Here is a 27,673-nt window from a genome sequence, read left to right as displayed (position 1 = left end):
GCTGCGATTCTGTCACAGAGGTCATGGAAGTCACGGATTCTGTGACTTTCACAGCTGCAATGTTTGGTGTGACTGATCTTGGGGCCAGCTGCTCGGGTGCCCTGCAGCTAGCCACACCAGGTGCTGCCGGAGTGACCCTGGGTCCAGCCACACCGGCTGCTTCCCAGGCGGTCCCAGAGTGGCTGGCCTCAGGGAGTGCCCAAGCAGTGGTCCCTGGCGCCAGCTGCACCGTCCGCTGCTCAGGCGGCTGGTCCGGGGGAAGCACCCAAGCAGTGGTCCCTGGGGCCTTGGAGCAGGGGTGGCTGGGGATAGTCAGCCCCCACAGCCAGTGCAGGGGCGAGCCGTCAGCTCCCAGGCTCCCGCAGCAGCAGTGTACTGAGCCCCCCCAGAGCAGCAGCTCCCTAGGCCCTAGGAGCTGCTAAGTTTTAGTCAGGGGTATTTATATAGTAAAAGTCATGGACAGGTCATGGGCCCTGAATTTTTTTTTATTGCCTGTGACCTCTCCATGACTTTTACTAAAAATATCTGTGACTAAATCTTAACCTTACTGATAAGTCTTCAAATACATTACAGGCTGTTTATAAAGAGGGATGCTGCTCAATTGTTTTCCATGGTCACTGAAGATGAGATAACAAGTAATGGGCTTAATCTGCAGCAAGGAAGATTTAAGTTAGATATTAGGAAAAACTTTCTAACTATAAGGATAGTTAAGCTCTTGAACAGGCTTCCAAGGAACTTTGTAGAATCTTCATCATTGGAGATTTGTAAGAACAGGTTAGACAAACAAGTGTCAGGGATGGTGTAGGCATACTTGGTCCTACCTCACCACGGGGTTGGATTAGATGACCTCTAAAGGTCCTCACCAGCCCTACATTTCTATTATTCTATAATGATCCAACCTGGTTCTCACTGAAGTGGAAACAGAACTATATAGAAAAAAACCTTATTCTTCCCAGATTCACCATAGATCTGGGACTGTGTCTTAACTGAGCTTTTTCTTAACCTTTTCCACAGTGGCAGAAGCCCTAGTGCAGGTCTACTGGTGGTAGTCACAGTGAGAGCATGAGGGCAGACAATACCACAGGCATTTTTATCGTTGTATCCTCTAACCCTTCTTAGACAAACATGGTTGTAAAATCACTGACACCTTGTCTGCACTCGTGCTCTGCATAGGACTACAACCTATGGAGCTAAAATGGTTCCAGTACAATGAGGAAAAATTTTAAGCTCAGTGTAGACCAGACCTTGAGGAGAGAAAGACCATGATTTGTATGTTGAGGAGTAATTACTGAGCTCATGCAATAAATATCAGAAAATAGAATCCCGGGGGCCTTTGTTTGAATGAGACTGGATTGAAAACTGTGCAAGAAGCTCAGAACATGGCCCACTATGGATCTGGTTATTCAGGACTAGATATTCTGTATATGGTGTGACATGATTTGAAGTGCCTTTCTAGCAAAGTTTTTTTTTTTCTCGATCATAAATGATCTTGTCATTAAATGTTTCCATTAAAACATATATGGGTCTTTCCTGTTTGTTCATTCTTTTATTTATTTGCTCCTGCTGTTCAATTCTCTGGGGCACTGGGACTGCTCCCTTACAGCACCCCTCACAATTTATCATAGTCCTGAACCATGTCTCTCTCTCTCACACACACACACACACACACACACACACACACACACACACACACACACACACACACACACACACGCCTATAGAGCTGGCCAGGTGCCCCAGGAAGCAGGAGCAGTGCAGGTCCCACCTTCTCACTGCAGAACTATGGGAGGGATAGTACCTCTGGGACACAATCCCTTCCGGAGCTCTTGCTGTGGTTGAGTGGCTCCATATTAACAACCCATGTGTGTACTAGTGCTTAAATGCTATAATCTGACCCTTAGTGTGTTTGTCTCTTTTTGCTTATCACACAACCAAAATTATGCCTCTTGCCACTGGGTGAAAGGAATTACAACAACGTGAGACCAAAAGCTGAGACCCTAAAAATCTTCTTACATAATTGATGTATGAACAGCAAATTGTAACAAATGTATAATGACTGCCAGGAGGAGCTCTGCAGTGGCAGGTTGCATGATGTTTCCCAACTAAAACAATAAACTGCCCATTACATGATTGAGAATACAGTGCAATGTGAAATGTTTTCTCTGTTTGCTTCTTTTAAGACTGTAATCATTGTATCTTTGCAGACATTTGTGGTTCATGCCCACCTGACTGGAAATGCTGACTTCTCCCCATCAGTGGCCTTTGCCTCACTCTCCCTCTTTCACATTCTTGTCACCCCGCTGTTCCTGCTCTCCAGTGTGGTCAGATCTACTGTCAAAGCTCTGGTCAGGTAAGAGTTTCTGGACAAAACCTCCCTCCATTTGAGAGTCATTATTGTTCAATTCCCCAATATGTAATTCAAAAATAATGTGGTTATTTTTCACCATTATTTGGAAATTGCTTTTCAACCTCTTATCGTAAGTGTTGTCCCATGTTATGCGATGTGGGCTCAATTCTCGGAATTAGGCAGAATGGAGCTAACTAGCCTGACACTGCAGCCATTTACACCAGCAGAGAATTTGGCCCTGTGGATTTTGAACTGATAGTTACTGCTTGTTAATAAATTATTGTATGATCCACTGTATAGATTTTATCACTGTGGTGGCTACAGTGTATTCTGTGCTGTGCTCTCTGTGTGTGTGTGTGTGTGTGCGTGCGTGCGTGCGTGCGCGCGCACGTGTGTATATAGAAATAGGAATTACACGATAAATGCTCATTTAAGTTTATTTAAAATCAGCTATATGTTCCCCTCCACATAAAAATATGTGGAAGGGAACAAAATAATCAGAAAAGCACACGGACATCAATGTGTATCTCTTGGGCTGCATTCTTTTCCCCTGATTCTGGCTGCAAATCCTGGGAGAATTAGATTTTATCAGGGGAAGCTCTGTGATAGAACAGTTTAAAAAAAAATTTTGAAGTCAACAGGGAAAAAATTCAGTGAATAAATTCTCAGTCTGGACCAGATGAATTTCCTTCTCATAATGAATGTGCTTAATGAGTGTCAAAGTCCAAGTTCCCCTGAGCCAATGGCTCATCAGGCTAATGCGGTTAAGACACATCAATTTCATAGCCAACTGTATGCATGAGAGTGTTGTGGCCAACAATACTGATAGCAGAACTAACACTTCAGTCTTTAACAAGCCAACCCCCCATTCATTTCAGTGGTGGTTCTGTCTGATCAAAGACTGCAGGATTGAATAAAATGATTCTTGGCGCTTATCCTCTACAAAGTGCTTTATAAACATTAATTCATGTTTTCTACCTCTTTGTGACATTACATATGGTTCTCTAAGGCCTTACCAAAACAATGGGCCAGATCCTGTCTCATGCTTAATTCTACTTGTGTTATTCTAGTAGTGCAAAGGGGAATTAAACAGAGATCTGAGGATTCCTCCAGTGTGGCAAAACCATCCAGCAACGTAAAGCCAATGTAGCCATGTCATGGAATAATTCCCCACTCTGAACCTTAGCGTCCAAAAGATGGGGTACCAGCATGAATTCCTCTAAGCTCAATTACCAGCTTAGTACTTGTAGCGCTGCCACCAATCAGGAATTCCAGTGCCTGGTACACTCTGGTCCCCCCAAAACCTTGCCCGGAGACCCCCAAGACCCAGAACCTCTGGATCTTAACACAAGGAAAGTAAACCCTTTCCCTCACCATTGCCTCTCACAGGCTTCCCCTCCCTGGGTTACCCTGGAAGATCACTGTGATTCAAACTCCTTGAATCTTAAAACAGAGAGGAAAATTCACCTTTCCCCCTCCTTCTCTCTCCCCCTCCCAGACTCTCCCTGAGAGAGAAAGTAATCCTAACACAGAGAGAGAAAATTAGCCTCTCTCTCCCCCTTCCCTCCTTTCTCCCCACCAATTCCCTGGTGGATCCAGACCCAGTCGCCTGGGGTCTCACCAGAATAAAAAAACAATCAGGTTCTTAAACAAGAAAAGCTTTTAATTAAAGAAAGGTAAAAGAGTAAAAATTATCTTTGTAAATTTAAGATGGAATATGTTACAGGGTCTTTCAGCTATAGACACTGGGAATACCCTCCCAGTCTAAGTATACAAGTACAAATTAAAATCCTTCCAGCCAAATACACATTTGCAAATAAAGAAAACAACCATAAGCCTAACTCGCCTTATCACCTAGTACTCACTATTATGAACTTATAAGAGCCTGTATCGGAGAGATTGGAGAGAAACCTGGTTGCACGTCTGGTCCCTCTCAGAACCCAGAGAAAACAACCACCAAATTCTAACAGCACACACACAAACTTCCCTCCCTCAAGATTTGAAAGTATCCTGTCCCCTGATTGGTCCTCTGGTCAGGTGACAGCCAGACTCACAGATCTTGTTAACCCTTTACAGGCAAAAGAGATATGAAGTACTTCTGTTCTATTAACTCTTACTTATCTGTTTATGACAAGCCAGCTCTATGCACACTCTCCTTCCAAGTGTATGCAGGCAGTGGCTGGAACAGAGTCCTCTCCTGCAATTCCCAGCTAGTGTAGCAGTCCACCAGGGACTGCTACAGGTTGGCAAACTGGGCTTGTGGCCTGCATTGGATCCGTCTCAGGATCATGGAGATTCCAATGGCCTTTACAGTACCTCACCCTGTCAGCTGCACCGAGCACATATTTGGGCACAGCTAATGATTCCACTGCAGAACTTCTTGCAGTTTGTAAATAGTTAGTGGCATGGTTGCCTCGGGACAGGGTTTCTGTTCATGCACAAATGCTTCAAACAGATTTAGGCCAGAAGGGACCACCAGATCATCTAGTCTGACCTCCTGTCCACCACAAGCCACCAACACCTGTGCACTAAACTGAATACAAATGAAATTAGACCAAAGTATTACAGCCCTTAGGAGACACCACTGTTATGTACTAAAGGCAGAGAATAGGAGGAACTGAGGTTTACCAGTGTGTGAGGTCCCTGCTTAAGTCAGATTAAGACCCAGATAGCCATGTGTCACTCTTGTTAGCAATGCCCTTAGCTACTATTTGGTTGCCTTCTTGCTACCAAGTTATTGCCCTGTTATTTGGAATGTAGGCAGGACTGGCTCAGATTACATAACCATGCTGTCATGTCCTCCTTCCTCCCTGCTGTCTGTGTGGTAAGAATCTGAGTCCATTGTTCTGTTACTTGTGGAAACACAACTGCAGAGTGCACACAAATCAATTGTTTGCTGTAATTGTGCCCTTCTGTTTCATCTTTCTACTAATGAACATCTTATCAGTAAGGTCAGATAAAGGTAACCTAACCTGATAGAGTGTAAATTTGGCTTTCTTCAGTCTCTGAGACAACCTGAACTGGCCTCTAAACAAATAGACCTGTGGTTGGTTAAATAGCCAGCAACTGAAAAAAACTGTCTCATTAAGTGAAGCAAAATATGTTCCAGGAGTGGGACCAGCCCAGGAGGAACACAAACTGGGACAAGATTGCAGTAATATTAACTCTTCACACTTCCATTTCACAGCTCCAGGCAGGTTAATGTTGGCCAGAATATTTAATACAAGATGATCTACAGGATAATGTATCCTCTCTAAAAACCTTGACAGCTTTTTTGATTCTTCAGCTAGTGTCTGAATTAAAAGCATCATAGTAGATTTCACTGACATTGTCAAAACAAATGTCAGTTAAATTCCTACTGGGCCCAGTCCAGCTGAAAAACCGCTTCAAGGCTTTTGTGCCATTTGGTATCCATAAAGCTCACAGGACAAGTAGCCTGGGAGATTATTTATGATTTAGAAAGGGGATTACCCCCTAGTGGCAGAAAGGCCACTAACAAGGTGAGGAATTCAGAAGTGTCTATTTGAAAAGCAGTTTTAATCTGCATGGTGTTTGGTATAAAAATAAAACCAAGCAGCTGACTGGTTTAGCTACTGCTAAAAGGTGGAGAAGACATAAAAGATGAAGGACACAGCCACGCAACTTTTCTTCACTGGAGGTGTATAGTAGCAACCATGGTATTTGGTATCTGAGTGGGATTCATATGAAACCACATGTGCAATTAGCTCTGCAAATAACCACCATAGCCTAATCAATATGTCCAATCTACTGGTTAAACATAAGATCCCTAGTGGAGATATCAGAAATCCAGAAACTATAGCTTCAGCTTGTGAAACTGCTGTGTCAGCCACAGCACCGTAACATGTATACATTTAGTACTTAAAAGAATGTAACCGTGTAGCACTATGGGAAGCAAGCCATCATCATTCCTCACAGGATTAAGTTACCATATTTTACGGTATGTGCAGCTGCAGCAGCAACAGGAGGAGAAGGAGAATAAGCCGATGGTTAGGAATCATCTTAGCAGCTAGAAGACTTGTCTCATGTTCTGAGGTAACACTGTTGACATTCCAAGTACCTCCATCTTGACGCAAAATCAAGGAGCAGAGAGGGCAAAACATAGGATCAGAGGATGCAAGTGTGACATGGTTTTACATATAGAGAAGAAAAACGTGCTTGCAGCCTCTCACCCTTCCTTCCCAGTGCAGCTGCACAAAGGCCTCTCCTATCTGCAGTCCCTGTCCACGGAGGGGCATGGGAACTGCACATCTCCAGAGACACACAGACACATGCTCCTCACTCTATCATCTGAATCAGTCTGCAGGACTGAGGAAGCAGGCAGCATTATTCTAAAGGATGATGCAGCCTAGGTAGTCTGTGTACTCATGGGGTAGGCCTCATGGGAGTGGGATTGTGTACAGTCTCTCCCTGATTTTCCCAAGAAGGAAAATGGGCATACAGCTCTACACCAGCCCCTACACAGGACAATGGTTAAAACCAGTTTGGACCAGCACAGTCAGTTAGAAAATCTCTAATAGATTATTTAGTTCACACCACTGAAAGGACAGGATTGTTCCCAACATTATTTTCTGTTGCTTTGTGCAGTTTAGATATAGTGACAGGACGTTACCACCTCCTCCCTTGGTCTAATAGACCTCCCCATTGAAAACTGTTGTCCTGGTATTCATCATTACTCCTAGCTAAATCCCTTTGCCTCACACTAGATAATTAATTCCCCTCTTTGGTTTTTAAATTCTTCAGATGCTTGTAGACACTAGACCAGATTCACTCCCTAGTCATGCAAACCATGGCATCAGTCCCTTGGCCACAGGAAGGTTGCCCAAGGTGGACAGGTGGATTTGTGCTGGCACCAGGGCCCAGCATCCACCTCTGTACTGGGAAGCCCACAGGTTGCCTGCACCAGTCCCAAAGTGGGTAGTGGTAGCTGTGCAGAGAATGTGTCCAAGGCAGATTCAGAACTGATTCAGAGCATCAACCTGGTAAGTGGAGCTCCAATGGAGTCCTTAAAGGAAACTAATGCTAACTCCCAAGGAGAAGCCCCCAGTGAGTGAGTTCAGTAGAAATACTGCCTGCTGTCCTCACCAAGGGCTCCCCTGCCCAAAATGGCACACCGAGGCACAGTTTGTACCTCACTATGCTAATACGGCACACTCAGTGTAGCTCCCCACATTTGCACCCATTGAGCTGAGAGACATATTTAAATCAGTTATTTCAGCCCTCCTTCACTAATCGGTACCTCCAGCACCTCCTCATTTTGGTTGCTGCTATTTGAACTCCTTCCCTTTTGTCACATCTTTTTGGTACTGAGTTGTTCAGGATTTAATCCATTATTGTAGTGCTGCAGAATGGATTTGCCTATTGTCTCAGCAGTGTACATGGATGGACATTGTAAAGCATGTGCAGCCACTCAGGAGAATCAACATCATGGGCTGTGATTGGATAAAGATATTTAGCCTCCTAACAAACTAAATGTTAAATATTCAGGGAGTATTTTTTTCATTCTTCTTTAATGCTGGTCTCCAGGATTCTTTTTACAATTGTATTTGTTAGGCAGGTCTGCCTCTGTAAACACACTGGGCCAGATTCATCTTTAGTGCCACGGTGGGCTAAATTCATCTCTGAAGCTGACACGATAGACAAATTTGTCCCATTGGACATGGAACAGGCTCACTTGAGGTCCTAATTCTTGTCAGTTTGCTCAGGACTAATTGTGTGGCACTTCATTAATTTAAGTGACCTATAAATGGTTTTGCTTTAGCATGCGGCTTCAAAAATGAGCTGTGATTAAGTTTAATCTCTATCTCACTGTTTAAAGAAATATTTTGTCCTAATTTCTCCTTCCTAGACACTGACAGTATGAGTAGAAGAAGGACCCAAGAAGTATCTAAAATAATTATTGATAGTGAGAGAGAACACTGCACAACTTTAAAATTTCACTGCAGAAACATCCCTTACTGCATATTTTTATAAAGAACAAATGTATAAGCCACCCAGTAAACTGAACAGCTGGGGCACTGCTGTGGGTATCCTCTAATGAACATTGCACTGATCAAAAATTTTGCATTCTGCTTTCTGCCCAATCCCTTTTCTCTGCTTTCAGTGTGCAGAAACTGAGTGAATTTTTGTCAAGTGAAGAAATTGGAGAAGAACATGATAAATGTTCAGAGCCAAGAAGTGCAGACAACCACAGCAAATACCAGGTGGTTGTAAGTAATAATGTTCAGTTGTACACTGTGTGGGTGGACTGATTTACTCCCCTTGCTAATTCCTGACAGATCACTCCAATAATCTTGTTCACTTCCTACTAATTAATGGCTGCAATTGCAAAAATCCATCTTAATATCCTGTTTCCTGTAGATCATAACATGAGTGTTTGAAGGCACTCTCCTGGTCCCATCACCATTCACCATGTATTTCTGTCTTCCTGATCCTGCACAGCCCCTCAAAGTTGTTAACCGTAAGAGGCCTGCCAGAGAAGACTGGAACAATTACAGCTCTCACATGAGAAGACCTGTTAACATCACAGAAGGAGATGATTTTTGTGTAAAGGTGATACTAAGATCACTCTTTCTAATAGTGCTGTTACTAAATTTGACTAATAATCATTCTTGAATTCCTACAGCAAGGTTCCAGGTTCAAAAATTAATGGATAACCTAGAGCTGCCAGACACCTAATTCCACTCAAAGAAACCAAAGGCAAAGAGTAATTTTTATCCCCACTGTTTCCCAAAGAAGCTATTGCCATCCATTTTGCTTCAAGTAAAGAACAGATTGCTGAATTGATTTTCAATGTATTGCTTTTGAATAGTTGTGTGTATGTCCTCCTTAAAATTCCTTCAGCCCTTCTATGTTTCATGTGTTTTTGAATAATTAGCCCTGACCTCAAAACAAATACCTCCAGCTTCTCCAAAGAAAGGATTAGAAGCCCCTAATCCACTTTAAAGATGGATGTGTCTGACTTGCTATAGAACTGTTTGGCAGCAGCAAATGTTGATAGCTGTTATAATGATGGAGTTATTTATTTAGCCTGTCTGTGACAGCATATGCGTCCCTGACACAACAAAATGAGTGATATCTGTGCCAGTTCATTTACTACTAAAGGGACTAAGTAGGACGACTGGTTAGTGCATTAGCTGTTACACTCCGAAGACTCCGGTACATATCCTGACTCAGCTCAGAGGTGAAATGGGATTGCTGTTCTGATTTTTGAGTCCTTGAACCCTTCTAGCCTGAGGCAGACTGCCAGGAAGATAGGCTCCTTCTCAGAGATCCACTCTTTCTGGGGAAAAGAACATCAGGCAGTACTGAGACAAGAGAGAGAATTTTGCAGCCCCCAAGACTCTGGAATGGTAGTGATATAACCAGAGACAATGAGTGCAGGATTTGACTGCAAATAGGGTAGAAAAAAAATTAATCAAGGGCCAGCTGCCAGCAACTGTAATTTTTGGCTCCCTCAGCTGTCACCATTGTCACAAGCTGACCCAAGGCTGCTCCCAAGCCCCTGGTGTTCCTGGCTTCTCTTTTATCCCAGATAGTTCCATGCTGTTCCTTTCCCCAGCGAGTCTTTTTTTCAAGTGAGGATTCCTTGGCTGCCCTCTTTCTTCTGGAGAGACAGGGAAGGACCCCAAAGCCTTTCTCTCATTTTTTCTAGGGGGCTTCCCAAGGTAACAAATGTCACTTTTCCCCTGTGGAAGTTGCAAGCCAACACAAAAAGATGCCCCATTCTACCTCTCTCCCAGGTCCAAACATGTTGGGCCTGACTGATCTCTTACATCGCTGTAAACCCGTTGGCTTCTTCGGTGGAGTCATTCCCTGTTTCTCTCTCAGTAAGAGAGGACAGGCAGCCCAATTTATTTACCGTATTGGAAAATGGCTCCTCAAGTCCCCATTTATTGGAGTGTCACAGGAAAGCCTCACTCCAGTTAAAGCCCCAGAGCACTACTTTACAGTAATTTTTAAAAGGAGTAAAGAAAAGATCAGATAAACCCAGGTGAGGGGAAAAGTTACCTCCAAACTTGGCAGAGAATCATACATAAGAAGCACAGAAGAAAATAGTGTAAGAGTGACTATTGGCAGCAATACTTAATTTCTGCTTCAGAAGATGTATTGTGTGAAAAAGTCTGTAAGCCTGTTATACTTGGGAATCTGACTGCAGTTATGTATAAAGAGTGGCATTCCGAGGTCTACAGAGAGCGGCCAAGGCCCCTGAACCATTTAAGTGATACATAGACCTGGTGCTTGCTCTCTGCACAGGGATGAATGTCACCCATATTTTGCATGCTGATATATTCCTATCACTTAAGATGTGGCAAACCCACAAGGTAAGCCGCAGAATTTATAGTAGAATCGCATGAAAGATGACACATGCACATAAAGAGCTGGTTAAATTGTTTTAATTTTCAGAATTTCATCAGAATTATTTCACACATAATGCAAAAACTTTTCACCAAAGCTTTTCACCATTTTCCAACCAGCTCTCACACTCACATGGGTGCAGAGTATTATATACAGAAAGGGAGACCCCTGTTTGAAAATCAGGCCCTGAAAGCCTCAGCTTTACTTCTTTGAGCAGAGGCAACCTCTGGTCCCATGTCCAATTTAAAGATGACAACGGATATTTCTCTCATACACAGAAAACAAACAGGTGTGCCCTGATGCTGTTTTTCCATTTTTCATTTCTCAACATATTGCCATAGATCACAAATGGATTTTTCACCTGGACACCTGAAGGATCTGCAACATTGTCCAACATTGATATCCGAATCCCTCAAGGTAAAAAACCACAGCAGATATATAGAATAACACATGTTCAGCAAATGTCTGGTAATGAGAACCTCAAATATGCTTCCCACTCTCCCAGGTCAGTTAACAATGATCGTAGGACAGGTGGGCTGTGGTAAGTCTTCACTCTTGCTAGCGACACTTGGGGAGATGCAAAAGACTTCCGGGAACGTATTCTGGAACAGGTAACTATTTAAAGACTTCATGTTTGTGCTGAATGGTAATAGGTCGAAAAGGGCCAAATTCTACCCTCAGAGCAATGTGCACAGCTCTTGTGAATTCAGTGCGTGTTGTGGATACGTATCCAAGGAGAGAATTTAGTCCTAAAGCTCACCATGTCTCATCAGTGGTCTCGCATCATCGATATTGGATAAATCGCAATATGCTCAGGATACTTCCCTGATGCACCTGGCCTGCTTCATGGGCTGTGCTGGGGGAGCATAGTCTTGTCCATATGCTCTTCTCAAGGGGACACAGAAGAAGTTGTTCCTGTGCTCCCAAAAGGGAAGGCTATAGTTAGGTCTGGCTTTTGTATGGGCAATGCAGAGAGAAGCTGCTGCACCCCAAAACTTGAATAAGGGACAGTCGCAGTCTGGTCTTTTAAATTTCAAGTCAAATTTCAATTAGTGTACTGTATACTGTGCTTTTATAAGATTTTCAATAACACCCCACCCTGTCTGCTCATTATCAGAGATAAAAGTGTGTGAATGTTTTTTATCTTGTGCGTATTACAAAAATAGATTTTTTTTTCAGTTTTACTAGCTGCAATGCGTCATAAGACTCTTTATGGTACAATTGTTTGCATGAAGTCTATAGACAAGTTGCAGAGGAATCTAGCTGATATAAATACTTTTCCTTCCAGCTGACTGGGAATTAAGGAACAAGCATGCAGTTATAGGACACTCTGATTGGCTAATAATGATTCTCAGCCAATGAGTGAACAGGGATTTTTACATACTGCCCTGTTTCAGAGAACTAACTGCACCTTCAGCCAATCAGACTACTATGTATTTTCATAATTGTTGATAAAACCTAGCTCAAAGTGCTTTACATAGGAGGTCAGTATCGTTATCCTCATTTTACAGGTCAGGAAACTGAGGCACTGATAGGTTATGTGAGTTGCTCATGGTCACCCAGCAGGTTGTTGGCAGAGCCAAGAATAGAAAGCATGTCTCTGGAGTCTTAGTCCAGTGCTTTATCTATTAGGCTACACAGATGTGGAGTGAAACCAGAGTATAACCATAAGAAAGTTATGCATCAGCAGCTGTACAGCATCCTTTCACTCTGATTAGCTGAAATAACTCCATTTCAGTAAAACTGTAAATATTTTGTTTAAAAATAACATCATTAAAAATGTTATTTTACCTGCTGATTCTAAACTAAAGCAGACGAAATTGTGAGTCTTATCAGACTGTTTATAAATATCACTGGCTTGTTGGCCAAGTATATGCTCAGCAACAGTGTAAAGGTCATGACTGGTTTCAGTTTGTTTTTATCCCATTGCACCAAAGTATGACAGGTTCAAATCCAGCAGTTATCACATTTGCTTTGCTATCTGTCACGTGTATACAGGAGCTTCCAACTGAAACAACCTTAGCACAGCTCCTACTGAGTTCCCGAGGGCAAGATTCTTTTTTCATCTTTCAGAACCACAGTCTGTAGAACGTTCTGCAGGGGTCCCAGTTTGAGTGTTGGCTTCAGTTATATATAAATTGTGCACACTTGCAGTACAGCTACCAGATGGGGGTCTTATCAAATCAGTGCAGCCCCCTAGTTTCTGGCCAGGCAGATTCTAAGGGGATGTCTACACTGGCAGAGGTACAGCGCCAGTAGCTACAGCACTGCTCAGAGAGCGCTGAAGGGAAATGGTGGTTGTGTGTTCACACTGTTAGCTGCCTGCACAATAGTGTGTTCACACTTGCGACACTTGCAATGGTATTCAGAGCCGTGCAATTTGGGCATCTATCCCACAGAGCATCTCTTTCACTTCTGCTGCTAAGACTTGTGGGAAAGTGGAGGGGGTTGCAGGGCATCCCTGGGTCCTGCCCCAAAGCCCTATGATGCATTGCTTCACATCCCAGCAATCCCTGTGCTTCCGTCCACATTTGACGTCATCTTTGACGGTTTGTGTACTGCACACTCTGCCTCTTTGGTCTGCAGGAATGGATCCCGAACTGTTGTCCAGTATGCTGCTCGTTCTGACTAACATGTCATGAGTGGCAGTGTAGTGATTCCTTAAACGACAAAGGCAAGAGGAGTGCAACATGGATCTCACTACGCCTAGTAGCTTCAACACAAGATTCCTTGTGGCATTCATGGAGGTGCTGACCACAGTGGGCTCAGGAAACAAACACTGAGTGGTGGGGTGGGATCAATCGTCATGCACATCTGGGATGACGAGCAGTGGCTGCAGAACTTTTGGATGAGGAAAGTCACATTCATGAGACTGTGCGATGAGCTCTCCCAGTCCTACGATGCAAGGACACAAGAATGAGAGCTGCCCTGTCACTGGAGAAGTGTGTGGTGATTGCTCTGTGGAAGCTGGCTACTCCAGACTGGTCAGTTGCTAACCAGTTTGGAGTGGGAAAGTCAACAGTTGGACTCATGTTGACAGAAGTGTGGCAGGCCATTAATCGCATCCTGCTCCGAAGACTGTGATTCTGGGCAACGTGCATAACGTGGATGGCTTTGCACAAATGGGCTTCCCTAACTGCGGAGGGGTGATAGATGGCATGCATATTCCAATTCTGGCAACAGACCACTTAGCCACCAAGTACTTTAATTGGAAGGGGTATTTCTCTCTTTCTCCAGGTGCTTGTGGATCACCGTGGGCATTTCACGGATATTAACACAGGCTGGTCCAGAAAGATGCATGATGCACGCATCTTTTGGAACACTGGCCTGTTCAGGAAGCTGCAAGCAGGGACTTTCTTCCTGGACCAGAAGATCACTGTAGGGGAAGTCAAAATGCCCATTGTGATCCTGGGAGACTCCGCCTATCCCTTAATGCTGTAGCTTATGAATCCATAAACAGGGCACCTTGACAGCAGCAAGGAGTGGTTCAACAAGCCAGGGGCGGCTCCAGGCCCCAGCACGCCAAGCCGTGCTTGGGGCGGCATGCCGCGGAAGGCGCTCTGCGGTCGCCGGGAGGGCGGCAGGCGGCTCCGGTGGACCTCCTACAGGCGTGCCTGCCGAGGGTCCGCTGGTCCCGCGGCTTGGGTGGACCTCCTTGCAGGCGTGCCTGTGGGCGGTCCATCAAAGCCACGGGACCTGCGGCCCGCGGGACCTGTGGACCCTTCGCGGGCATGCCTGTGGGAGGTCCACCGAGCCAGCCCTGCCGCCCTCCCGGCTACCGGCAGAGCGCCCCCCCGCGGCATGCCACTGTGCTTGGGGCGGCGAAGTGCAGAATGACTGAGCAAGTGCAGAATGACTGAGTGTGCTTTTGGCTGTTTAAAGGCCCTCTGACGCTGCATATATGGGAGGCTGAACCTGGCCAATGACAATATTCCAATGCTTATAGCTGCATGCTGTATGCTACATAATATTTGTGAAGGGAAGGGTGAAAGCTTCACTCAGGGCTGGTCCGCTGAGGCTCAACACCTGGAGGCTGAACTGAACAGCCAGAAACCAGGGCTATTAGATGGGTGCAGCATGGGGCCATAAGGATCAGGGATGCCTTGAGGCAGCATTTGGCCCTAGATGCAGTTGTCACAGCTATAATGCTTGGAATGTGCCACTTTAAGAATTGGAATGAAATGCCTCTAATTAAGGTGTCATAATTATGCAGAAAAGTGGGGATAAGGAGGTAAAGCAAGGGGAAGAAGACAGAGGACACAAGAATGCAAAAAGAAGACTGAATTTGGGGGAATGTTATCTGAAGAACATAAGAATGTTCATACAGGGTCAGATCAATGGTCCATCTAGCCCAGTAGCCTGACAGTGGCCAGTGCCAGATGTGTGAGAGGGAATGAATGGAACAGGGCAATTATCAAGTGATCTGACTGTCAAAAGCTGGGACTAGAAGTTTAGGTTCACCCAGAGCATGGGGTTGCATTCCTGACCATCTTGGTTAATAGCCGTTGATGGGCCTGTCATCCATGAACTTATCTGGTGGCTTTTTAACTTTTGGCCTTCACACATTCCCTGGCAATCAGTTGCACTGGTGTCTGTGTTGTGTGAAGAAGTGCTTCCTTATGCTTAAAGCAAACCTGCTGCCTATTAATTTCATTGGGTGACTCCTAATTCTTGTGTTATGTGAAGGGGATGAATTATATTTTCTTATCACTTTCTCCACACCATTCATGATTTTATATACCTCTATTTTATCACCCCTTATTTGTCTGTTTCCTAAACTGAACAGTCCCAGTCTTTTTAATCTCTTTTCATATGGCAGCTGCCCTTTTGTTTTGTTGCCCTTCTCTACACCTTTTCCAGTTCTAATATACCTCTACCTCGATATAACGCTGTCCTTGGGAGCCAAAAAATCTTACTGTGTTATAGGTGAAACTGCATTATATTGAACTTGCTTTGATCCACCGGAATGCGCAGCCCTGACACCCACCCACCCACTCCCGAAGCACTGCTTTACCACGTTATATCCAAATTCGTGTTATATCGGGTGGCGTTATATCAAGGTAGCAGTGTATATCTTTTTTTGGAGATGAGGCAACCAGAACTGTATGCAGTATTCCAGGTGTGAGCATACTATTGACTTATACAGTGGCATTATGATATTTTCTATCTTATCTACCCCTTTCCTAATGTTCTGTTCGCTTTTTTGACTGCCACTACATAGTGACCAGATGTTTTCAGAGAAAATATGCTCAATACTTTACAGGAACACAGAGCAAGGACCTGATTTAGCATTACTTGTACTAAAACCACCACTTTCTAGGATCAGGATTCAGGTAATGCAGTAAGTCAGATACAGGCTCATCACTGTGTATTGCTGGACCACGTGTTACTTTTTCAGAGGATGATGGTGCCACTCAAGCACTGCCTTGAGTAGAGTGGCACAAGCTGCCTGAGGGAGAGATCAGTAGAATGGGTGATACCAGCCATGAGTGACCCATCTGAGGCTGAAAGGATCCGTACTGCCCATCACACTGAGAGAGATACAGTCCCTTCCTGCACTACCCAGTGCAGAGAAGGACCATGCAGGCTGCATAATCCTACTCTTAACCCACTCCACAGGCTGACATAGGGGAATGAGGCCAAGTCTCTACCTCTCCCTGCCCCCATTTGGGGGTGATGTGTGCTACAGGGACTGAGACTGTCCCTGGTCCTTGTGGAGGGCATGCAAGGGATGGAGAATATTTTCAATATATCAGCCTTTTCAGTGTTTCGATAAAGAATATATTGCTGTTGAATAAACTTGCTATGCATTAAGATTAATGGGCTTTTGGACAGGAAGGTGCAGTCGGGTTTACTTTTGATTATGTAGTGGCTTATGTGAGTAAAATGTAGGTTAATTGTGTGTGGGAGAGAATTTTTTAGTACAATAATGCATAGAAAAAATACAACAACATGTTGGCAAGCTCTCAGGAATTCTGTAGTCAATTGAATTTAGGTACCATGGTGGCTTATTATGGACTAACTTTTCAAAGGGACCATAACTTAGCTTTTTAAACAGCAGGTGCAGTTTTTTCCCATGTGCCTGCACAAACTTGCATTTGTTCACACAAAGTGGGTAATTAGGTTGCCCCCATTAAAGCACAAAAATTGTGCCCCTTCCTAATTTCATTTGGTTATCCCCATTGGACACAAACACTGCTTTCCATTTTTTCTCACTGGACCTGAAATTAGCGTGACTCAGAAAAGGCACGGCACATTTATATATGTAATAGATTGCTGTGTCAAAACAACTTGGTTTTTAGACAACTTGATACATTTGAAAATAGTCTAGACAATAATCCTCTGTCCCTCTTACACACCTACGCACATATACACACCTCCTAAGAACAGTGTTGACCCTGACTGGATAGACGTAGCCCTAGGCACTTATAGAAGTCTCAAGTGTTGTTCAAAGCTGAATGAGCTGACTATGAGGAAAACACTGCTGGACACAAATTCACTTTTTTTATGACTGCTAAAACAAAGTGCAATTTCTGTAGAAGGAACAGATGCTGCTGTCTTCAAACAGCAGCAGCCTGTGATAAACACTGTTTGCAGTCTATACACAAAGTAGAATTTAATTGTTACTCTTTCTGGGGCAGATTGCTCATATTTACATAAGTAAACCATCTTTGTCTGCTTTTTATTTGTGATGCAGCAGTATTCCTGACAGCGAGACAGGGGAAGATGTCAGGTATGGTATTATATGTGATTGTTGGTCTTTCTGCTTCCTACTAAATTAATCACAGTGGAAGGAACCAAAGGGGAATTCAGCTTGTCAAACTGTTAAATACCATTAAAGAAAAAAAACATAAAGTGAGGGATTTTTTTTAAAGTCAGTGGGACTTGTGCTCTTAAGCCACTTAGGATAAAATTTTCCAAAGCACCTAAATGACTTTGGCTCCTAAATCACGTAAGTACTTTCACAAATCCCAATGTAAATTCCTAAATCAGGTTATTCCCTAGTTCCACATTTTCAGCGCTAATCAGCACTTTCTAGCACTATCACTTTAAAAGTCTCATTTGTTAATGCAATCTTTCACCTTTACCCTTGTCTTCATTTCCTTCATCCTGTCATGAGGCTTTTATTTTCACACCCCCCAGGTCTTCGGGCATGTGGGAAATTAAAAAATGTGTGGGGAGTACAGATTAGTCCATGTCTTCGCTGGGCATCCTGGCATGGAAATCATGTTTTCCTTATAGCTAATTTGAGAGCTGAGTTAATCTTAGATTTCTGGAATACTTCTCAAATCTCATTCTGGAACAGACACTGCCGTGCTTGGCATCTTAGCCTGGCATGCAAACACGTGGAATGTTGTACAGGTGACAGTTCTAAAAAATCATGGGTGAAATCCTGGCCCCATTAAAATCAATGAGACCTTTGACATTGATTTCAGTGGAGCCAGGATTTCACCCTATGTCCTTTTTCTCTGACTCTCCCTATAGTATGTGTCCTCTACTGACCAGAATGTCTTCCTGGATCTCTGAAGCATTAACTACTCTACTGATAGTACTTTTGGGTGCTCATGCTCCTCCACTACTACTTTGCTTGTTTCTCAAGTTTGTCCCCCTACCCATCAGCTTGAGTACCTTTCACTATGCTTGTTTCCCACCTAATTATGCATCTGATAGATACCTTTGACAAGATCTTATTCCTGACCTACAGTACATTTCCCTCTTACTCTCCAATGTTCCTTTACAGCCTCTTTATCTGCCATTACTATAAAGCAGTTCCTTATGCCTTATTCCTGAGCCTGATTTCAAGTTTTCTGTTCTCCTTACCTGTTCCGCATTGTCAAACCAACTAATATTTCTTTGTGAATAAGGGTTATCAATTGACTGCTTATAAAGAGACAGAAGTCATATGGCTTGCTGATTCTTTATTGGTTTGCATTACATTGGATTAATACTCTGTGCAAAATGTAGTTATTTCATTATTTGTGTCATCAGTTATATTAAAAATGCAGCCAGGAAAGTGAAAATAATTTAATAAACAAAGAGGCAGCTAACAAACTGTAGACAAGATTACTGTTATTTTTTAAATAAAGAATAATTTATTGCACACCATTTGCTGTAATAGCTGTATCTGCTCATTGTTAGCACTAAAGTGTCAAGTTATTAGAAGTCATTTGCATATCCTTAGCCTTACTAACAAAAAGAATAACCTGCACATTTCGTTCAGATGTAGGAATTTTGTTAGAAATTTGTAACATCTTGTCGTGCATTTGTAGTGTGTGTTTATCAAAATCTACAAATAGAGCTCCTTGTATTTCAGGGCGCTTTTTAGCATAAAACTGCACTTATTTGTTACTATTCCTACTAAACATGGTTTGTTAAAGGTTCTAATCTTCCTTTGTGTTTGCATTTTGAGTTTTGAAACAGTTTGTGAAATCCTTATACATTGTGTTCACACTACAGGCAAAATTCTGCCCTAATTCACATCTGTAAAACCACTCTAAAATCTATGTGACTGCATGGGAGAACTGAGAGCAGAATTTGACTCTGTATGAGTTCCTGAATTATATGATATACAGGAAAACAGCTGCAGTGCCTTGCAATTAATCCCCTTTTTACTTTTTTTTTCCCCAAAATGTACTGGATTTTTTTTTTACTGTTTTCATAACAATTAATCCTGTCATGTTTCTTCTGTCATCATTTCTATAGCTAGATATTTGTCTGCTTATAAATGTCCTGGTCTTGCAGTATTTGGGCTCCAAGTGTATAGCTGTCATTTCCATCAGCTTTCTGTTTTAAAAAATGTTTAAATAATCCAGACTTTGAATACATGTTTTTCGTGTCTGAATTGAGAAATATGTTAAATGTGCAACAGCATACAAATTCTGCAATACTTTAGCAATATTCTTTGGAATAAATGGGAGTTTTGTGTGCATAAAGGCTGCAAGAATGTGAAGGAGAGGCACTCAGTTGTCTCATAGTTGCATCTGTGCAAGAATGCTTTAAAGTATTTGCGTTAAATAAAAAACTAGGTGATTTGAAACAGAATATAAAATCTGATCAGAATTAGAGAAACCTACAAGATTTTAACATTTTTATGAAGATTAATAACAATGTATATAACAGTGTTATGTAATTAGCATTTCCTCAATTCCCATTAAGGGTATACAGCTTTTCTCAGGTTTAGGGCCCTTCGAGTTTCCAATTTCTCTGTTGTATTTCCATATCATAAAGAAAAGCATTGTACTTATTAAGGAGCTTTACTTCTCTTGTATAGCTATATTTGTGATACTGTATTTGGAATGTTAAAACATAAATATATATAATTTTTTACTTATTTAGTTTCACATTTTTTGTATTAGACTATTTTTAAAGTGTCTGGTAGCTGTCTACAGATTTAAAAAAATAACTGATGTTTTGATTTCTGCAGCCCAGAGAAGGAAACTGCTGTTGACACGGAAGTCAGGTACAATATTTTAAAACCTAATTGGAAAGAACATCAGTCTCCTATTAATGAGTAGCAACTATTGAGCCTTCTGGGAAATCAGATTGAATTGTTTTACTTTCTGTGCAGCTGCTGCAAGCTTTAGAACAGATGAAAACAAACAGAAAAGCAATTAAGCATGTAGACCTTTTTTGGTATAAATTAGACAATGATATAAATGGATGTTTCTGCGTATTCATAGGTGGTAATGCAGCAGCATTCTACTACCCTGGGACCTGAGTCAGACTGGAGGGGGAAAAAGCAGGGACTCAGTTTATTTTTTGTAAAAATGAAAGGGTGGCACAGACTGGTATAAGGACCAACACAGTGTATGTTCCTCCCTCAGATATGCCAGGGAACTTCAGTGCTGACTTGTAATGTTTTTGCTGTATCAGCAGTAGACATTCATGAATTTTGCAAAAACTTGAGAAATGCTCAACCTAAATTTTGACCCTGGGCTCCAGAAGCACAATAAAGGGTTTGCAGCATACTGTATCTCACCTTCTCACCAATTCTTACTCCACAACATTTTTGTGTGTTTTTTTTTGTTTGTTTGTTGTTTGGTCAAATTTAGTGGTCAAAAACTTAAGCATCTGCATCCATATATAAACAACTAAATAAATGGCTTTATTTTCAGAGATGCTCATTATGTACATTGACTTCTGAAAATCAGGCTTGAATATGGACTTTGGTAAATAATTGAAATTTTTGACCTATGTTCCTAAATGGTACATCAATATGGAATTGACTCTGAGTCAACTTGGTACTCTCCAGTAAAGTTAACATTTTCAGATGATTATTCTTCTGATTTCAATGAGAGATTTGAATGAGCAGTTAGATTCCTTATGGGAGACACTATGGGCTTCAGCATAAATTTCTCACGCAGGTAAGAGTTCACGAGAATTTTGCCCATGTAATAAATATGGGATCTACCCCTGTGTGTCAACCTGATCTCAGCTTCCAGCTAAGAATTGGATCTGAAGAGGATGAAATTCACCCCTGTGCAGAGGGCCAACACAAGTCCTGTGGGCCACTAAAGGGCTCAAAATGAGGCTTAAGCAATGTGCCTGTGCTGGTTCAGTGTACATGGGTGATTTTCACCCACAGTGTACTAGTCTCCATAGCAGTGTTTTAAAAGACAAGACACATTTCTCATAAGACTTTCCCCCCTGAAACATCACAATCACACTAGCAGTTAACTGTTTAGAAAAAACTAATTTGCAGTAACCTTTCAGCAATCTTCAGAGCTTGTACAATTTTAACCCATAGCAAGTGAATGAAAGACACTCTGAACTTTAAAATGAATTGCTGAATATATATTAATCCTGTAACATATGCACTGATTTCTTCTAAAAATTATTTATATGTAAACTTCACACTAATTTAACTAATGGTTTCTTTCTGAGTTAGGACTGAATGCCTGTGAGGAGCTAGGGGTTTTTGAGGTTTCATTTCAGCTGCGAGCCAAGAATATTCATCAAACATAATTAAAATTCCAACTGAGTGTGTACTTTTTGTGCTCAGAAATGATGTCTAGAATGTGCTAATAAAGCCTTTTGGGTAGCATAACACTGTCCTCTCAGCTCCTCAAAGAAACTTGTCTCATAAAAATTTCTAGGCAAGTCTTCCTGAAGACTTGACAGAAGATCAGGGCAGATGAGCTCGGTTTCTGATAAGAAAGGTGTCCAGCGCACTTGGCTGTCAGCGCATGATTTGAATTGCATTAATGTCCAGCTAGAAGAGGAGTAATGAAATGGCTGCTCCAGGAGACAAAGATGGTGATCTGGGGAAGGCAGGCAACATTTTAAAAAGGGAAAAAACTATTTAATTTAAATAAAACACGTCAGGCCAAATCTTGCTGATCTTACTGTGGTGAGCAGTCTCATTGAAACAGACTTCTTGAATGAGAAAGGCCACTAGGGGCCAGTACCTTATATTTATCCAGGAATTGTCTGGCTACATATGTGGGAATTAAGGTCTTGATCCTACAAGGTGCTCAGAGTCCTCAATTTGTATTAACGTCAGTACAGTCAGGCCAATTCTGTACTGAGGTAACCTCCCACCCTGTAACAGAGGAGGCACTGTGATTTATCACTGGTGAGAAACTCCTAGCAACCATGCCTCTGAAATACTGGGGAGTGGGAGGAGTAGGAGGACCAAGCCTTCTGTGGTGATAGACTGGGTGTACTCTCTGAGACCTGCAGATTCTTGAGGCTGACCCCTACCTACTGTTGCACAGTGAGGGCAAGCATTGCATTTGGTGGGACAAAATGGAGACAACTCCACAAGGAGAATCTATCAGAGTCTTCCTCACTACTAGCCCTCTCCTATTACTTTTTCTGTGTTATGGGGCAATATTTTACTGAGAAATCCAAAGAACTATTATTATTTTGGGAAAACACTGTGTTTATTTTGTTATTGTTTGTTTTTTGAACTCCTTTTCAAAATAACCCTTTTGTAATGTTTTATATATTCCTCTGTGAAACCTGTCTGGTCAGCTGCTATACACTTTCTATTAGGGTCTCAGAACAATGCTGTAACTAGACTTCCTTGCATTTACTGGCTTGCCTCACAATACCCTCATTACTCAAGCAGAATATGCTGTGTGTTAGCTTTCTCTTAAACTCACGTCAAAGAAGAAAATAAATTACGGAACAAATGTATTTTTCCATTCAAAACCTTTGTTAGGAAAACAATGACAATGTGCAAGAGGGGTTCTAATTAAATAACATTTCTTTGGTGAGAGATGTGATATGTGGAAAATTCATTTGCCTTAATGAAGGGAAATAGAAAGGTTGCATTAGTGAAGACTCATTACCAGTTTCTGCGTTATATGTTTGTTTTTTGTTTTGTTTTTTAATTGTACTGATGAGGTGGGAATTCCTGTTTTTCCAGGAAAAGAGGATCAGTGGCATATGCCTCACAGAAACCATGGCTGCTCAATGCTACTGTGGAAGAGAATATCATTTTTGAAAGCCCCTTCAACAAACAAAGGTAACATGTTTCAGCACCCTGCCAATAAAAGGAAGGGAAAGATTAATTGCCTTTCACAGAGACAACTGCATTAGCTGTTTATGGCTAACAGGTCATATTCTCCTCCTTGGTTACCTGGTTTGCCACTAATGGTGTCTTGGTATGATGCACGGCATGGTCAGGTGACTCAGAGATCTCCTTCTCGCCAGCAGTCCTGTGTTGACAGCAGACATAATATTGCTTGTTGAATGCAAGAGGGAACTTCTCACTGTTTAGATAGTGGTCCATGTCCCCACAATGGACATATGTTCCTGAGAGAGAGGATAGTCATCCACTCAGCGGGCTCAGTGGCTCTGGACCAAATTCTGTTCTCAATCACTCTGATTTTACACTAGTGTAATGGAAGAAGAATTGGGTGTATTTTATCTGCTCCTGTATAAGACAGACACCATGGGCCTAATTCTGATCCAATTTGTCCTGGTTTAATTCCACTGACTTCAGCGGAGATACTCCTGATTTATATTGGCATAAGCGAACTCCAAATCAGTCCCAATGCCTTCAGTCACAGCTGCTCAGATGGTGCCCCTCCTCTCCTACTCCCTCTGACAGGGATTTGGCTCCAAGAGCTTAATTGAGCCCTTTGGCTTCCATGGGAGTTTCATTTGTGTAGAGGACAGGAGAATTTGGTTCATTTTTCTAAGACAACAGAGTTATGCTCCTGTAAGACTGAGACGTTGGAACTAAAGTTACTCATTTCATTGCAAAAGAATCTAGTGTTTACGTCAGATTACCACAATAAATGTCCAATGATAACATTGTTTCAGCTAACTGGGCTACCCCAGAGATACACATGCCATTACTGACATTTATTATTCAATATTGAACCACGTCTTCACAAGAAAACTGTGAAAACTCCTTATAATTTCCTAGATATGACATTGTATTTACCCATGTCTTACACTTCCAGAGCCAGCCTCTCTATTGTGTACTGTCTGCCCATATTTGTGGCATTTGCAACTTCTGCTCAGTACTGTTGGGAATAATATCAGTGTTACAAACTTTTAGGTTGTATGTTGGAACCCTGTTTTTTATTACAAATGTAACTGCACTTTAAATAATGCTGTTTTGAGGGAGGAAGCTGGTGTGCCAGCAAAAGTAATTACTAGAAACCCATTCTCCTTTCAAAAAACACAGAACATTAAACAAACACTTCAGCTCCAGGTCTGGGACCATCTGTTAGGTGAACAACTGACCATATGTTTCTAAGCATAAATTTACAAACTGCACCTTCAGCCAGATACATTTTGATATTTAATGTATTTTGATCAATTTCTTGTGAAAGTGTATGTATGATAAAAGTTCATCTGACTTCGTAGTGCATGGAGATCCACCAAAAAATTCATTTTAGGAGCTTTTGTTCCTTCCAAAGGACAGCTGTGTGTGATGCACAGTATTTGACAGACCACAGTGGCACTTTTGAGTAAACTCTCTTGTAAGTTGATCTTAAAACTTTTTTAAAATTTAAAAATTTGAGATGTTATTGATGATAAGTGGTATGTTTGTGCTTAACCTGGGTGGATCAGCTAATCTTTGAACTCCATTTTTTTTACATTCTGAAATAGCATTTGGCATTGAATCTCTACTATTATTGACTTTGGAAAAGAAGGAGGGAGTAGCAAAAAAAATGCTATTTGAAAAATAAAAATAGTTTGAGTAGATTTTTTTTTTATTTAAAGGGGTGTTGCTAAGTGCTCTGTTGCAACATTTTTCTTTCCAAATGACTGTTTTGCATTGCTCAGGAGATTAAATAGGCCAAATTCTACTCAGATTTAGACCCTGTGCAATAATTGACTCCACTGGAATTGCATGGAATAAAAGTCAGTGACAAATCTGGCCCCGGTGGCTTCTGAATCTAGGAATGTTGTCATGTCTCCCTTCATTTTTGCCACCAGTGCCCTGCTCTCTCTTGGCTGCTGGGGTTCCATCCAATAAAACAGTTGAACAAGCTTAATTAGAAATATTGATAGAATAACCCCACTTGATTGAATAAGATCTTTACAAGTTCCTGTTAACTTGAAACCTAAAAAGTCTCTTAAAGTGAGTTTCAGATGTCTCACCTGCTCCTGAGTAGAGCTGGCTGGGAATTTTCTAGTGAAACAGTTTTTTGTCAGAAATGTCGGTTTTTCAAAATTGAAACTTTTTGCAGGAAAGGACTAGTTGTGAAGAGCGTTTTTTGGGTCATAGTGAAATTTCTGGTCATAATGAGAAAGAGGGAGGAACTCCGGAACAGAATCTGTGAACCAGCAGAACAGGGACTTGAACATGGGTCTCCTGTATCCCAACTGAGTGCCTTAAGTACTGGCTATTGACTATTTTGGGGTCTCTCTCACTCTCTGTTGTTCATTTGTTTATTTATTATTTATTTTGGGGTTTTTGGTGGAAAATTTTTAAAGAACTCCATTTTGTTCCAATGTGGAACAGGAAAACCATTTCCTATCCATCTCCACTCCTGAGTTCCTCTCCCAATTTTGGTGGCTATACAATCACATTGTATATGTTTTTACTGTTTCTCCCTTGTTTCTGTGAAAGGCCTACACAAACAGGAAACTAAGGTCCTGATGCTGCAAACAAGTAAACCTTAAAGAATAACAGTGCATCATAAAAGAACCAGTGCCTGCTCTCCCTATTTTTAGCCTGTAAATATTTTTAATTGGTCTGGGGAGCTGGTCTAAGGCAGGGCCACCCGGGGGAAGGGGGGGCAAGTGGGGCAATTTGCCCCAGGCCTAGGGCCCCGCAGGGGCCCCACAAGCCCTGGCCCGGTGGTGGTTCGGGTCTTTGGCGGCATTTCGGCGGCAGGGGGCCCTCCGGTGCTGCTGAAGACGTGGAGCGACTGAAGGGCCCCCCACCTCCGAAATGCCGCCGAAGATTGGACCACCGCTGGGTGAGTACAAGCGCCATAGCTCCCCCGCTTTGCCCCAAGCCCCTTGAATCCTCTGGACGACCCTAGTCTCAGGTGCTTTGCTAGCCAAAATGTCATTTGCTTGACTATGATTGAAAGGGATTCCATTAGAACAGTTAGTGCCTAACAAACAAGTCTTTTCCACCATGTGACTTTTTACAGCTGGTTAATCTTTGCTCCTATGCAGGTAGAAAGAGTGTTTCTCTGGCAATATCTGTGTAGATTTTGCATTATCTTTTTTGTTTCCACAGGTACAAAGCAGTAATTGACGCTTGCTCCCTTCAACCTGATATTGACATTCTTCCTCACGGAGACCAAACCCAGATTGGAGAGAGGGTCAGTAACCATCTACAGGATTTGTTTTTGTGTTTTTTCTTTAAATTGTTTGAGTACTCTAGTTGCCAAATAAATCTTTGAGTTAAATATACTTTTGGATCATTAGTCTGAAAGCTCGTCGCTTGGTAAATATGGGAACATTGCTGTTTGTGTGAAATGTGTTGGTTTAAATGTTCTGCTATCAGAATGTTTTATTAGTCCCACAGTCGCTATCTGAAATATCAGTGCCCAAGCATCACTCTTTGCAGTTTGGTGTCTACAGGCATATAGTAAAAATAAAACTTTACAGTTTTAGAGCACCTTCCATCTGAAGGTATCAGGTAATTAACAAACAATGAATTAAGCCTTGCTATACCCTGGTGAAGTAGGAAAATGCTAATACATTGCAGCTGAAGAAACCAACGCACAGAGATAAGGAATTTGCTCTAAGCTACACAGTAAATCTCTGAGACAAGGTGGGTGGGGTAATATCTTTGATTGGACCAACTTGTTTTAGTGAGTGAGACAAGTTTTCCAACTTACACAGAGCTCTTCTTCAGGTAAACTTTATCTGAGAAGAGCTGTGTGTAGCTCAAAAACTTCCCTCTCGCCAACAGAAGTTGGTCCAATCAAAGATATTACCTCACTCGCATTGTCTCTCTAACATCCTGGGCCCGACACTGCTACAACTACACACAGTAAATCTGGGTCAGGGCTGGGAATAGAACCTAGATCTCTCATAGCCACCAGATTATGTTTCATCTCAACATAGTCTGATATTGTGATTAAAAATTGCCTCTTGTAATTCAGTTACCTAGTATAATTATGATACCGTAGATAAATAATATAGCATCACAGCATTATACAAACCTTCACATGCCTCTAGAATGTTCTCAAACCAATGTTTCTGAATAAATGATTGGGGGGAGTGCCAATTAAAATGTAATTTAAAAAATTGCTGCTACCTTTACAAGAAAAATAAATGTGTTATGGGAAAACTCTACCCTTCCTTTGCACCCCACCAGAAGCTGAAAATGTCATTTAGTTTATACGCCCAACTCAAGGACAAGGTGTCCAAAGGTCATCTGCAAACCCAGATCTCTTCAGTAGCACCACCAATGCATCATGACCTTCTCACTAAAAAATGAGTCTAAGAACTAAAGTTAAACTGTTAAGACCTTATTTAAACACCTGAACAAATGGGCTTTTTTTTCAAACATGTCAA

At 42.0% G+C, this 27,673-nt stretch overlaps 1 protein-coding gene across 2 annotated transcripts in view; it reads left to right on the top strand.

The window, feature by feature from the left end:
- The window catches only part of ABCC8 (ATP binding cassette subfamily C member 8), a 134,099-nt gene that overhangs the window by 63,107 nt on the left and 43,319 nt on the right, over positions 1-27,673 (top strand). Inside the window, exons 12-20 of one of the 2 annotated variants that reach the window (XM_030560496.1) lie at positions 2,205-2,350; positions 8,469-8,574; positions 8,807-8,917; positions 11,065-11,140; positions 11,229-11,334; positions 17,424-17,456; positions 20,148-20,183; positions 23,097-23,195; positions 26,385-26,469. In XM_030560496.1, the coding sequence (XP_030416356.1) occupies positions 2,205-2,350; positions 8,469-8,574; positions 8,807-8,917; positions 11,065-11,140; positions 11,229-11,334; positions 17,424-17,456; positions 20,148-20,183; positions 23,097-23,195; positions 26,385-26,469 (798 nt within the window). Of the gene's footprint in view, positions 1-2,204; positions 2,351-8,468; positions 8,575-8,806; positions 8,918-11,064; positions 11,141-11,228; positions 11,335-17,420; positions 17,457-20,147; positions 20,184-23,096; positions 23,196-26,384; positions 26,470-27,673 lie in introns of both variants that reach the window. The other variant, XM_030560495.1, reaches the window with a different exon arrangement.

The sequence above is a fragment of the Gopherus evgoodei genome, chromosome 4, assembly GCF_007399415.2.
Source record: "Gopherus evgoodei ecotype Sinaloan lineage chromosome 4, rGopEvg1_v1.p, whole genome shotgun sequence".
Classification (NCBI taxonomy): Eukaryota; Metazoa; Chordata; order Testudines; family Testudinidae; genus Gopherus; species Gopherus evgoodei.
This window is presented reverse-complemented; position numbering and strand designations above follow the sequence as displayed.